Source organism: Danio aesculapii, chromosome 16 (assembly GCF_903798145.1).
Source record: "Danio aesculapii chromosome 16, fDanAes4.1, whole genome shotgun sequence".
Classification (NCBI taxonomy): Eukaryota; Metazoa; Chordata; class Actinopteri; order Cypriniformes; family Danionidae; genus Danio; species Danio aesculapii.
Window position 1 is genome coordinate 43,948,048 of NC_079450.1, and position 14,427 is coordinate 43,962,474.

At 37.7% G+C, this 14,427-nt stretch overlaps 1 protein-coding gene across 1 annotated transcript in view; it reads right to left on the reverse strand.

The window, feature by feature from the left end:
• Positions 1-9,489: 9,489 nt before the first annotated feature.
• enpp2 (ectonucleotide pyrophosphatase/phosphodiesterase 2) overlaps positions 9,490-14,427 on the reverse strand; it is a 70,011-nt gene continuing 65,073 nt past the window's right edge. Inside the window, 5 exon segments of the mRNA XM_056474754.1 lie at positions 9,490-9,683; positions 9,686-9,724; positions 9,727-9,796; positions 9,798-9,821; positions 14,267-14,420. Coding sequence (XP_056330729.1) covers positions 9,649-9,683; positions 9,686-9,724; positions 9,727-9,796; positions 9,798-9,821; positions 14,267-14,420 — 322 coding nt within the window. The 3' untranslated portion in view covers positions 9,490-9,648.

The following is a 14,427-nucleotide window of genomic DNA, read 5'->3' on the forward strand; positions in this document are numbered from 1 at the left end:
GTGTAATTTGTTTTATTTGTATTAATTATTAATTTATTTAGAGTTTTATTTTCAGTTGATTTCATCTTTGGTTTTGGCTGTGCTTATTTGTGTTTTTCTTTCCTTCAGTGATTCTGATTAACAGTTGTTCATAAATAATTATTAATCCTCTTTTAATTAGACACTTAATTATCTCATTAACTTCATCACTGTCTGAGTGTTCAACCCTCTGTAGTGAGGACACTAGTGAAGATTTTGCTCTTGGATTTAAGGGGTTAAATGTGTTCAATGAAAAATACAGACTGTGGTATGTATTTTTAACAGAAATATTCTGTAAACTGAATTTACGAATGTAAAATGTTAAAAACAGTAGATTACTTGCAACCACAGCTGCTGGTATTTTTCCGTAAATTTAATGGATTTTTTTTAAGTGTTGCTACAACATTATACTTTAACATTATTATAACGTTTCATCGTATTGTTTATTTCACTTCCCAGAACATTCTCTTGAAATACAGGTAAATGTTCTCTAAAACATTCTAATCCCGTTTTATGGTACCATTGTTAAAATATTATACTCTAACATTTTCAGCAGGTATTTTGTTCCTGCAGGACAATATTCTCCAAATATTCTACATGTTTGTTAATAACATTGTTTGTTTTTTTTTGTTTCCAAAATGTACAGTAACGATATGACAGACACAAAAAACTCTCTATAACCATTTAAAATATTTAATTTTACTGTAGCAATGTGAAAAAGAAAGTTTAAAGCACTGCATTTTCTTACATTCTTGTGCTCATTGTATAACATGTGTAACAAAAAACAAAACAATTTTAAAAAATCAGGTATATTTAAAACAAGAATAGTTTGCTGACACATAATACAAATTGTACTAATTGTATGAAATACTAATTAATTGTCACTTTAAATCTGTATGCTTTGCCACTATTTTTTAAACCACTAGGTTTTACTTATTTGTCTGCAATAAGTTTTTGAACATGACATTTTATGCTAATTGTCTTTCTGTCTTGTTATTGAAAAGAAATCATGTTCTTATAGCATTTTTCTAATGTGACTGTGAGTGTTCTTGTTCATTGTTTTGGGTAAAAAACATTTTTTGAATATTCATTAGATATTACATTAAAATGTTTTCTTTAAAACTTTAACACAACCTGTAGGGAATGTTAGTCAAAGTTGAGAGAATGTTCCCTTCTAGCTGGGTAATTTTTTTCTGTTACTGGACTGGGACAGCCTGCATAACTATGGAGATATGATTTGTGAGGTGGCAAAAAAACAATACAGTTAACTTAAGCACTCAAACGTCAGAAGATCCAAGGTGAGTGGAGTTTAACAGCATAGCGTAAAGACACAGATGAACAATCAATCTTTAATGTGTCTTATAATTTCATAGAACCATTTGAGTTTTTGTCTTGATCAAGATCCCACCATTTGCGTGCGTTTGTGAATTATGTTAGGGAATCATGTAACATTTTAATTATATTCAAATGCTCCAAACTTCTCACCACTAGATAGGGGTGATGAATTGATAGGGGATTACCATGGCTTATACTGAAAGACTGTCGTATAAATTGAAGTGGGAGCAGTGTTTGAGAAAGTTCAGTTGCCACCCCGTGCCACCCAAGAAGATCCTCCCTTGGATATATTTACATTTATATTTACATTTAGTCATTTAGCAGACGCTTTTATCCAAAGCGACTTACAAATGAGGACAAGGAAGCAATTTACACAACTATAAGAGCAGCAGTGAACAAGTGCTATAGACAAGTTTCAGGTGTGTAAAGTCTAAGAAGCTAAGCATTAGTAAAAAAATTTTTTTTTTTGAGAGAGAGAGAGAGAGAGAGAGAGAGAGAGAGAGAGAGAGAGAGAGAGAGAGAGAGAGAGAGAGCACAGTTAGTGGTATAGCCAGAGAGGCCGTTGCAGATTAGGAAGGAAAGTGGAGACTAAACAGTTGCGTTTTAGTCGTTTCTTGAAGACAGCAAGTGACTCTGCTGTTCTGATGTAGTTAGGGAGTTCATTCCACCAACTGGGCAGATTGAATGTGAGAGTTCGGGAAAGTGATTTCTTCTCTCTTCGGGATGGAACAACGAGGCGACGTTCATTCACAGAACGCAAGTTTCTGGAGGGCACATATATCTGCAGAAGTGAGAGCAGATACGAAGGAGCAAAGCCAGAGGTCGCTTTGTAAGCAAACATCAGAGCTTTGAATTTGATGCGGGCAGCAACTGGCAGCCAGTGCAAACGGGTGAGTAGCGGCGTGACATGTGCTCTTTTGGGTTCATCATAGACCACTCGTGCTGCTGCATTCTGAAGCAGCTGAAGAGGTTTGATAGAACTAGCTGGTAGCCCGGCTAGCAGAGAGTTGCAATAGTCCAGTTTGGAGAGAACAAGAGCTTAAACAATGAGTTGAGCTGTATGTTCAGATAGGAAGGGTCGGACCTTTCTGATGTTGTAGAGTGCGAATCTGCAAGATCGAGCAGTTCTAGCAATGTGGTCAGAGAAGTTCAATTGGTCATCAATCGTTACTCCAAGGCTTTTTACCATTTTGGATGCAGTGATGGTTGCTCCATTCATCTGGATTGAAAAGTTATGGTGAAGAGTCGGGTTGGCAGAAACTTCAAGCATTTTCGTTTTCGTGAGGTTAAGCTGAAGATGATGATCTTTCTTCCAGTGTGAAATGTCTGACAGGCAGGCTGAAATGCGAGCTGGAACCGAGGGATCATCAGGGTGAAAAGAGAGGTATAGCTGGGTGTCATCAGCATAGCAGTGGTAGGAAAAACCATGTTTCTGGATGACTGTTCCTAAAGATGCTGTGTAGATAGAGAAGAGAAGTGGCCCAAGAACAGAGCCCTGAGGTACCCCAGTGTTTAGATGCTGTAGGTTGGACACCTCTCCCCTCCACGACACCCTGAATGACCTGTCCGAGAGGTAAGAACTGAACCATTGAATAACAGTGCCTGCGACGCCCAGTGACTCAAGCGTAGAAAGCAGGATCTGGTGGTTTACAGTGTCAAAAGCAGCTGATAAATCCAGCAAGATAAGGACAGATGATTTAGAGTCTGCTTTAGCCAGTCTGAGATCCTCCACGACAGAGAGCAGGGCAGTCTCAGTTGAGTGGCCTTTCTTAAAGCCAGATTGCTTGTTGTCCATGAGGTTGTTTTGAGTAAGAAAGTCTAGGACTTGATTGAACACTACTTTCTCCAAAATCTTGGCCATGAATGGAAGCAGGGATACCGGTCGGTAGTTTTCAAGTAGCGTTTGATCCAGGTTGTGTTTCTTTAGCAGTGGGGTTACCCTAGCCTGCTTAAATGAAGTAGGGAATAGACCAGAGTCAAGAGATGTGTTAATTATGTGAGTCAGTGTTGGTATGACTGCAGGAGAAATGGCTTGCAAGAGATGAGAGGGAATGGGATCAAGCGGACAGGTGGTTGCATGGCTTGATAGCACAAGATTGGACACCTCAGACTCAGAGAGCTGGGAAAAAGAGGTGAGTGTGTGTGGTGTTGGTGGTGTATCTTGCGTGTTTGTTGTAGGTGCAGCAAATTGAGCACTGATTTTTGCAGTTTTGGTGCAAAAGAATGTAGCAAAGTCATCAGTGGTGAGTATGGAGGATGCGGGTAAAGGAGGAGGATAGAGGAGGGAGGAAAATGTTTTAAAAAGTAAGCGAGGATTAGTGGCACTGTTGACTTTCTGACGGAAGTATGTCTGCTTTGCAGAAGTAACCTCAGTCGAGAAGGAAGACAGAAGAGTTTGATATGTTATGAGCTGTTCAGGATTTTTAGTTTTTCGCCAAATTCTCTCAGCAGCCCGAAGTTTTGAGCGATGCTCACGGAGAACATCAGAGAGCCAGGGTGCAGGACGACTGTATGAATATTTGTATCTGTTTTGAAGTCATTTGGGATGTTAACGTCTAAAACCCTTGCAGATTCTAAGTCTTGCATAAGTATTATGGTTTTAATAATATTAAAACTTTCTTTTCAGTGAAGTTACATAGAACATAGAATTTACAAGAATGGGCCCAGCTAGCAAAATTCATGTGGCTCAAATCCGGCCCACAGCCGGCCAGCATACCGCATGGAATGATGGCTCTTGGGGGGTCCACTCCTGTTTGCCAGATCTGGGCCACATTTAAGCCATAGCAATACCACATATCAGCCAGAACCAAATGAACCAGAACTGACCCTATTCTGGGTCACAGTTTGCTTTCATTCTGGCCTAGTTCCGGCCCACACCAGACACTTACATCTGGACCACATACTGAATAGAACGATGGCTCTAGGGCGGTCTGCTCCTGTTTGTCAGATCTGGGCCACACATACGCCAAAGCGATACCACATATTAGCCACAATTCAACCAAATGAACCAGAACTGACCATATTCTGGACCACAATTTTCTTTTATTCTGGCCCAGATCTGGCCTACACCTTACACTTACTGGGTGTGGCAAAGTACAAAAATCCCAACATGCATTGCAGTATGAATACATTCTATAGCTTATTGATGCTCCAGTTTTCATTATTTGCTGTTGATTCTGTTGTTTAAGTTGACGTTGTTGAGTTTATCACTTTTAGTCTCCTGTTTGTGAAACAAACAAATTAAACATTGGTTAACATTTTTTTTGTTTGCTTTTACTTGGCTTGTTTGCTGTAATGAATAAACTTTTCAAGCAAAGTTCTTATAATTTACAGCAGCCCAAAAGATAATTTAAATTAAGAGGTTTAGGGCTATGAGCCCAACTATAGCAAACACTTTTCTCCATGATGGTGACTTTAGTCTATGTGGTCCACATATGTTTTAAGATAACAGGGCTGCATTTTCCATATCTTCTCTGGGCCGCTTTAGGCTCGCAGCCACATTAGCCAGAGTTAACTGTGCCAAATATTTGCTAAAAGTGGCCCACATTTGTTTTAGGATAACTGGGCCACATTTGCCATATCTTCTCAGGGCCACTATAGACTCAAATCCACATTAGCCATAGCTTACTGTGCCAAATATTTGTCAAAAGTGGCCCACATATGTTTTAAGATAACTGGGCCGCATTTTCCATATCTTGTCTGGGCCACATTAGGCTCACAGCCGCAATAGCCAGAGCTTACTGTGCCAAATTATTTGCCAAAATTGGCACATATATGTCGTAAGACAACTGGGCCACATTTGCACTTACACGTGTGAGCCACTTTAGGTTTAGACCCAGATTACACTTAAATAACTATGCCACATTTTTACTAACTGTGGCCCACATTTGTCCTCCATCATTTGGCCCACATTTATCATTTTCCACATGGGCCACATTAGGCTCACAATAGCCGCATTTCCACTATCGGGCCAGTGCGAGCCAGGGCTTTAATCGGGCCAGGCTGGGCCAATAGCCCGGGAGGTTGAGAAATGAGACCGAAATCATGTCGCGTTTCCACTGTCGGGCTAGTTGCTTGCAGCGCGTCACGCAAACACCACCCCCAGAACGTCCCCTGAATCAAACGTCACAAAACCCGTCACACAACCCGCCCACTTCAGCTGGAACAACAAACTCAAATTATAACCACAAACACAACCTGGCATCACTACGAGAGCTGGAAGATGGAGAACACCGAAGCGATTGCTTTTTTACTGTTTGTGGTCTGTTGGTGTAAGGCCAGACAGCGATCCCTGGATAAGGACATTCGAGTTTGGCGGCATTTACTTCGAACACAGATTTTTCTTAGTGAGTTGATCAAGCGCGATAGTAAAACAAATGTAAGGGAAGAAAGCATCTTGTCTCCTCTTTACCTGACAGGAAAACTCCGCCTTTGTACGTAACCCCGCCCCGAAGCCCCAGTTGGCCCTCCTTGGCCCAAGGTATTCGGCTGGCCGAAAAAGGCCGTACGCTGGCCCCAAGGAAGCCCCGCTTTGGCCCGATTACGGCCCGGAAGTGATAGTGGAAATGCGACTGGTCTTGGCTCGCTTGCTTTAGGCGCGATAGTGGAAACGCGGCTAATGAGATTACATTTAGCCATAAGTGCCAAATCTTTGCCTTAAATGGCCCATTTATGAATTTGAATCTTTGGCCCCCCTTTGCCATTGTACAGGTGGGCCACTTCAGGCTCACATTCATTTTGTCTGGGCTGAAGGAATACCACCAGTGCTGCATAACTGCCCACGTTCGTATGCTAACTGGGGGTTGGGGGTTCGTGCCAGAGCACGGCAACTGTCCCTAGTGTGAGTACACTCGAAGAGAATTGGATAAACTAAATTGGTCGTAGTGTGTGAATAGGAAAAAGAATGGCTCCTGGAGGGCACCTTGTGAGAAGTGATACAAGAGTACTAAACTTCAACCCCAAATCAGAAAAAGTTGGTACAGTATGGAAAATGCAAATAAAAAAGAAAGTACACTTCAAACAATACAATAAACATTTTTTAATGTGTTGCTCGTGATTTTTTAATGTTTTGTTTTTTTTTTCAAAATAAACATTTGGTTCTTGTAACACATTTTTAAAAAGTTGGATCAGTAAGCATTTATCATTTTGCAATGTTGTTATTCTTCTTCATAACACTTAATAGGGGTTTAGTGACTGAAGACATCAAGTGATGAAGTGTTTCAGGTATTTTTGTCCTATTCTTCCTGCAAACAAGTTTCAACAGTAAGGTGTCTTTGTTGTTGTATTTTGCGCTTCAAAATGTGCCACACATTCCCTATTGGAGACAGGTCGGGAGTGCAGGCAGGCCAGTTAAGTACCTTTATCCTCTTCCTCCACAGCCAGGAATTTGTAATATGTGCAAATTGTGGTTTTGTATTGTCTTGTTAAAATATGCATGGGTGTCCCTGGAAAAGATGTTTTCTTGAAGGCAGCATATTGTGCTCCAAAATCTCCAAAAAATGTACTTTTCAGCATTAATGGTGCATAGAAGTGCAAAATTCCTTTGCCAAGGGCACTGACACAACCCTTGATTTTGAACTTGGCTGGTAACAGTGTGGATGATCCTTTTCTTCTTTGGTCCAGAGCACACGGTGTCCGTTTCTCCCAAAAAATATCTGAAATACGTATTCATCTGACCACAGTACATGTTTCCACTGTGTGATGGTCCATCCCAGAAGACTTCTAGACACTGTTATCATAGGGCATCCTTTTGGTACAGTACAGTTTTCACTGACATTTGTGTATGTAACTATGTATTGTGGTACTTAACAAAGGTTTGCCAAAGTAGTCGTGAGGCCATGTGTTGATATCGCTTATAGATGAATGACAGTTTTTCTTTAAGGAACATTATTTTTAAACATTTCAATAATTTTCTCACACATTTATTGGCAAACTGGCAACCCTCAGTCTATCTTTGCTCCAAAAAGACTAGACCTTTCTTGGATGCTGCTTTTGTACCAAATCATAATTACAATCACCTGTTGACATGACCAGTGTCAAATCACATCATTATTTAACCAATGTACCTCGTAACTAGCCCTGAATTGCTCCCATCGCAATTTATTTGGGGAATTATTTTTTTTATTAACGTAAAAATTAGCTATTAGTATCTGCCTGAATAATAATATATTAATGTTGATTTGAATAGTTTATTAATGATAGTTTATCATTATTTACTAATGCATTCTGAATGATAAATATAAAATGATTTGAAAATAATGTGATAATTTAGTCAAGAAAAATCTGTAACAAAGTATGAAAGTACAATCATTAAGCACATTTTATATGTGCTTAAAGTTTAAGAATAGAGCATTTGTATCTGCAGTTATAAACTGCTTACTAACGTCTATTGATGTAGAGTTAATGTTTAACAAATAATGAATTCACTATTTGTGAATGCTTAATGATGATTCATAGTGTCTAGTTATTATAAAGTAACAAATTTTTCTTGTTTTTCTTAATGTAAATATATTCTAAAATACCGCAGTGTGCTGAATATAATGAACTATAGACATTAAGAAACAAACACTTGTTTTATGTTAATTGTAAATCAATAAAATAAAATATCATGAACAATAACAGTTATGCAAAAAGCAATTGTTGGATCATAGCCTGTCAAAAAACCACCAGCATTTGCTACTATCTTTAAAATGGACAGTTGTCTTTGACTTTAATGAGTGATTGCATTAAAAAACGAAACATTAATCACGAAACAACAGAACATGTTTGATTACAGTTTACAGATATTATCCTTACCTGGGGTGCGTTTCCCAAACAACGGCGTAACTGGCGGTTGAACTATCATAGTACGATGCATCGTTTGGGCACAGAACGATGCAGAGACGAGTGTTTTCCAAACTGTAGTTGCTCTGTCACTGATCCATCGTTTAAACCATGTTCGTTATAACGTAAAACGTCCAAAATAACGCTCTAAACGGGGTAGGGTAACAACTTCTTTAGAGAAAATTTCCATGTAAACGGCACATATAGGACATATTTCCTTTACAAATATTATTGAGAATATTCCATATTCTATTTTAAAGTATAAAACACATTTTGTAACTCATATATAAATCACATAAACCACTAATTTACAGTAGGCTACTTATTAAGAAATGTAAAAAATCCTACTTAATAAATAATAATAATTATTATTATTAATAAGTAGAATATTGTTTATTTATTAATGTTTTTTTTTTTTTGCAAAATCTACTTTTACAATTTGACTCATTCAAACAACTGCATAAATGTTCTAACCAAGCCCATGTCATATACAGTACAGATACATTTCTTAATAAATTTAACCTACTATAAATTAAAACCATTAACGTATGCTATATATTTTTGTTTTCACAAGCTTTGGAGGCGTAACATAAATTCTGCTTTTAAATAATAGGTCACCTTTAGCTTTCGTCATGAGGCAAGGCTACGTTCAAAATGGCATATTTTCAAAGTGCACTATGAAGGGAATGCAATTGTCAATACGAAGATTGCAAAAACTGAACTGTAAAAATACTTTGAAAGCAAATTACACCTAAGAGAGTGACTTTAATGTTTAATTTTTTTAAACATTCCAAGTTTAAGTGTTGGAACATTTGAAAGGAAAAGGGCATAGGGGTAACTAGGAATAGAACACAGCCAGGAACTATGCTTCTAACTACTGCTCTAGATAGGTGTAGGTGCAAGCGTACAAGTTTGTGACGCAGTTTGCAGATGTTCGTTGGAACCGATGGGTTTGGGAAACGCCAAATCAACAAACTATGTTTGTAACGACGAAACTTGCGACCTTAGTTAGCTAACAATGGTTTTCGGAAACGCACCCCTGCTTAAATCTGATATTAAAAAAAAGACTTTTCTAATTTCTTTAGGGCATCTGGCCCCAGTGCATCACACAGGTCAACACATTTAAATATTATAATTATCATAATATTATTATTACATGTCGGTCATGCATACAGTTCAAATATAAAAGGAGAATAATGTATTAGGATGGACAAAACATTACACTTAAGGATTAACTAAGAAAAAACAATAAATATAATATTTTCCATAATACACCGCCGCATCCCACAGTTTAAAATTGAAGTGTCCATTATTTTCCTATTCTCCCCACAAAGTTCATCTCCAATCCCAATCAAACAACTCAACTAGCTGATTACGACATTTCAGGAACGTTTGCTAATTACAGACAGGTGTGTTTGTCTGGAACTGAAGGCTACAGGTAGGTATCTAGGACATGCTAATGCAGGGAGGATTTCAGATCTCACTTTCGTATGTGTGCAAGTAAGTTTCAGAGCGAGAATCTCCTCATAGGTCCTGCTGGTCCGGCGGTAAAGTCCAGTCCTGTGAGTAACTCCACATCTCGCAGGCGGGGGCTGTTGTGAGTCTTCATCAGTTCCTCCACCCCACTTTGACTCATCTTCTGAACTCTGGGTGAGGAGAGGCATGTCAAATGCATATTAAGTATACACAATTCCAGCAATTTTATTTTCCATGCACCATGCTGTACTTTAAATTTATAGTAGTACAAAACAAATTTTTGCAAACAAGACTGTAATGGAAGCGGCACAAATTGAAGGTTTATTTTTCTAAAGTGCTCACATAAACATATGGCTGTTGTATGAACCTCATATTCACTAGTAGGCTTACAGACAAAAACAAACTTGTTTTTGATTAAAGGTGCTGTAAGTTTTTGACTATGATAAAATACCTAATATGTTTGCAGAATTTAAGTAACTAATGCTAAGTGAACATTCTTCTTTATCTGAAAAACAATGCTGAAGTCAGATATTCTGCTTTGAAAATGCACGTTATGTGCCATAATGTCTGACTTTAACCCACCCAATGCCAGTTTAGCCAATTATATTTCACCCGGGTTGCCTTGATGGAAAACAGCTCATTTAATTCATTCAGTCAGGAAGGCTTTAAAAGCAGACGTCCACGACCAATAATGCAACCTCCGGTGGACAGTAGTAGACTCCAAAATAAGATGCAGATTCAGAGTTCCACATGAGGTGATTATTAACTAGCAAATAACAGCAACAGCACAAACATAAACATTAGGTGAGCAGGTTACATTGTAACACTGTGTCCTAACAACACGCTACATGAAGCGATTTGCAGTGATAAGCAATTGGGCTGTTTGCACCAGACCCAATACGACAGAAATTTAAATACAGCCATTCAGAAGCACAGAATACATGTCTACTCACTGCACTCCAATGAAATGATAAGGATTACAATCTAATTATTACATATTAAACCTCTTTAACATTATTAAATGTACCTGCTGAATCACTCATATTTGTTGGCTTGCACTGAGGCACAGTTCTAAAGTTCAATTTCAAACCGTTTATTTTATTTTCAACCCGAGTTCGATTCCTGGCTTGAGGTCCTATGCCGATCTTTCTCTGCTTCCAATGCTTTCCTGTCTGTCCTTCACTGTCCTATCACATTAAAGGTGAAACTCCCTAAAAAAAATTATTTAAAAAAATTAAATAATATCCTTTCTATTGGTGCTGTGCTTTATTTATAACACGATTAAATATGCCTTTGTTGGTGTTGCAATTGGCACAACATTTGTGTGTGTTTTGAACCGGAGTGCAATACCTACTTCAACCACTGGGTGTCAAACTTACATACTGCACCTTTAAGTACCAAGGTTTCACAATGCTCAAATTAACATTCCATGCCAACTGCAAGGCTGCGCCAGAAACCGCCTACAACTCAGTAGGTGCTGCATTTGAATTTAAACGTACTACTCGGCCGTTAAGAAAAGTACGTTCTATTACAGTATGAATGTAAGAATTATGAATGGAATTTGGACGTACTACATCTGCCATTTTGTCATGGTCACGTGACCTACCTGCATCAGTTTGCGTTGCTTCACTCCCATTCATGAATTCCCATTGCGGGGCATCATGGGATAGCGCAGCATGCATGGGATGCACACTTCGAATTTCACAAGAAGTAGTAAGTCATCCGCGTATTTCTCGCATACTGATTTTCGAATTCTATGAATTCGGATGTACTACTCGGGTACTACTCCGTTCACATACTGATTTTAGCGTACTGTATAGTATGGAAGTATACTGTTTCAGACGCAGCCCAAGGGTTAAGCCAGAGACTGTGAGTAGTAACCCATATTTGCTGAAACTTGTCAAAATTTATTCATTCCTTTACTTGTCACAAACCTGTTTGAGTTTCTTTCTCTTATGTTTGAAAACAAAGAAATTTTTTTTTTTTTGAAAACTCTGTTACTATTGATTTCCATACTCTTGTTTTTCCTACCATGGAAGTCCAGTGGTTACAGGTTTCCAACATTCTTCAATTTGTACTTTGTTTTGAACAAAAGAGCGACTCATAAAGGTATGAAACACTTGAGGGTGGAGTAAACTGTGAGTATTTTTTTCATTTTTGAATGAACTAACAGTCTTAACACTTTAACAAGGCTGAAATAAACATTCCTGCTGAAGCGAAAGTTAGAGAAGGCCTCTTGCTGCAAAGACTGATATGCATTGATAATTCATTATATAAATATTTACATGAATATTTTTTTACAAATGTTTACATAATGCACAAATAATAGTTAACAAAACCAATATTATTTTGTCTCTACAATTCTTTCACTATAAACTTTTAATTTGGGAGTATGATACAGAATTGCATTAACCATGTAAAGTTTTATCATGGTGATTATCATTGCTTAATAATATGTATATCAGTTATAAATAAACAGATTTGTTGTTATTATTATAGTTATCAGCTGGAGTACCCATGATATTCATTAAAGGCCACTGTGTTTGTACACCCTTACCAGCTATTCACTCGGACTACAACCCATCATGATTTGCACCCAATCTAGACAGTGATTGCACCCTCACAGCTGAGCTGAGACAATTTACCAAATATGGACACTGACACACACACAGCTGCAGATTATTGACACCGATTGCATGCACACTATAGAAACCCAACACTCACATGCCTTAATTGCTGGGTGTTGTATTTCTGTCCCATATTAGTGTTTCTTGTTTTTTTGCCTGTTGTCCCTTGCCCGCATGACCATATCTTATGTAAACAAAAAGGGTGCATTTGTAACGTCACCCCACTGCCACACCCTTATTCATAACAGACCAAACAAACATAAAACAAGGGACAGTCCAGAAATCTAACAGGCAGCAAGACAACAAGAAATACTAGAAGTACATGACACATGCTATTGCAGCAAGTGGGTCGTCACTGTTTAGAATTTACATGTAGATGACACAAAAAATCATTATAACAACCCAAAAAAATTTTTTTGCTCATTCAGACTAGTTATTTAAAATGAGCCGAAACAACACAATTCTTGAGATTTCATTGGGACAACTTAATTTTGTGGATTTATAATAAATCCACATAAATTTGTTAAAAGTGTTAAGTTAACTTAATCAATTTTGTGTTGAGACAACATGAATGAATTGTGTGGGAACCCTGAATTTTTTACAATGTATCTACACACAGCTACTTCAGCAGGATAATGTGCCGTGTCATAAAGCGTGAATCATCTCATTTGTACTCAAAGGCACCTCCACAGTCACCAGAGCTCAATCCAATAAAGCATCGATGTGGTGGAACGGGAGATTCGCCATCATGGATGACAAATCTGCCAGAACTGCATGATGCTATCATGTCTATAGTGAGGAATAATTTGTGGAAATGTTTTACACTAAATTTAAAACAGATTGTTAGACACTATGTTTACTGAATATTCACAAAGAGGCAGAAAAGTTATTTAAAAGTTTATTCTGTGTTGTAACAGTGAAATAATGCCATAAATATAAAATAAAACCGCCAGGTGGCGACAAGTCTTAGTTAGTGCCTATTTATTATACTGCACCAGTTGTTGTAGTTTAAATTGCCACATGCTAGGAACACCTGCTGGTCAAACATGTTGTAAATGCAACAAAACTCAGGATGAACTTCTATAAAATGCAATCATCTAAATATCCAGTATTATGACATTTAACTGTCTGCAAAATATGCATAGCTTCAGTGCTTCAAATGTAGCCATAAGTAAACAATAACGCATAAAACACTGTAAAACAGGCTTGTTCTGATTTTTATTAACCTCAAAATGAAAATATCTACTAAAGCAAATCAATGTTGAAAAAAATAAATAAATAAAAACCAATGAATAATATACCACACATGGTACCAAATTGCAGATTTTAAACAGAATGGGTGGTAAGAGATTTTAGGAAAAGCATCAAAAAATCTAATATATTAATAAGATATTTTGAGTACAGTCCTGTTTCAAGTCTTGTTCCACGTGCCACCTTTTTGTAGTTTCAGCGCCTCCCCAGAAAAGGTCTCTGCACTATGCTGTAAAATATCACTGTATCAAACTGAAGTAGGTATCTTTTTTGTATTGACAGTATCGATCTCTGAAATTATATTATATACTAAAATTGTGGAATTTAATGTAGCAGTTCAAACTGGCTTCATGCAACAGGCCTTTATGATGCGATAACAATATCACATGAACAACTATGTCCATGTTGAGGTGTGTGTATACCCCATTTTGTGTCCCAGACTGTCTTGTTCTGAGAAAATACTGTATAAAATATTTTCTTTTAGTTAGATACTGGCACGGATGTAATTAGTGACAGGTAGCTTTGGTTTGGTAGCCGATTTTTTTTTCATATATGCAAAATTAGCTATAACATAATTAATAATAACATAATAATGAACTAATAACAACTTCATAGTATAGTAACTGTTGCTGTTAAACAGCCTACTAAGCTTTAACCAATATATTTACTTTAATGTGATAATAGCACAGCAATATGGGAAAAGAACAGAGAACAAAATGGAACAGAGCAGAACTTACATTGCAGGTCTCGTCATTATCTGATCGGTGTGGAAGAATGAAAGAGGACACACTGAGAGGTCCGACACAGGAGTCAACGGTCTGTGTGTAATCGAGGCAACTTGTTACCACAATAAAGTAATGAGTTGGAATTTGCACGGAGCCACTGACAAACCTGTAAA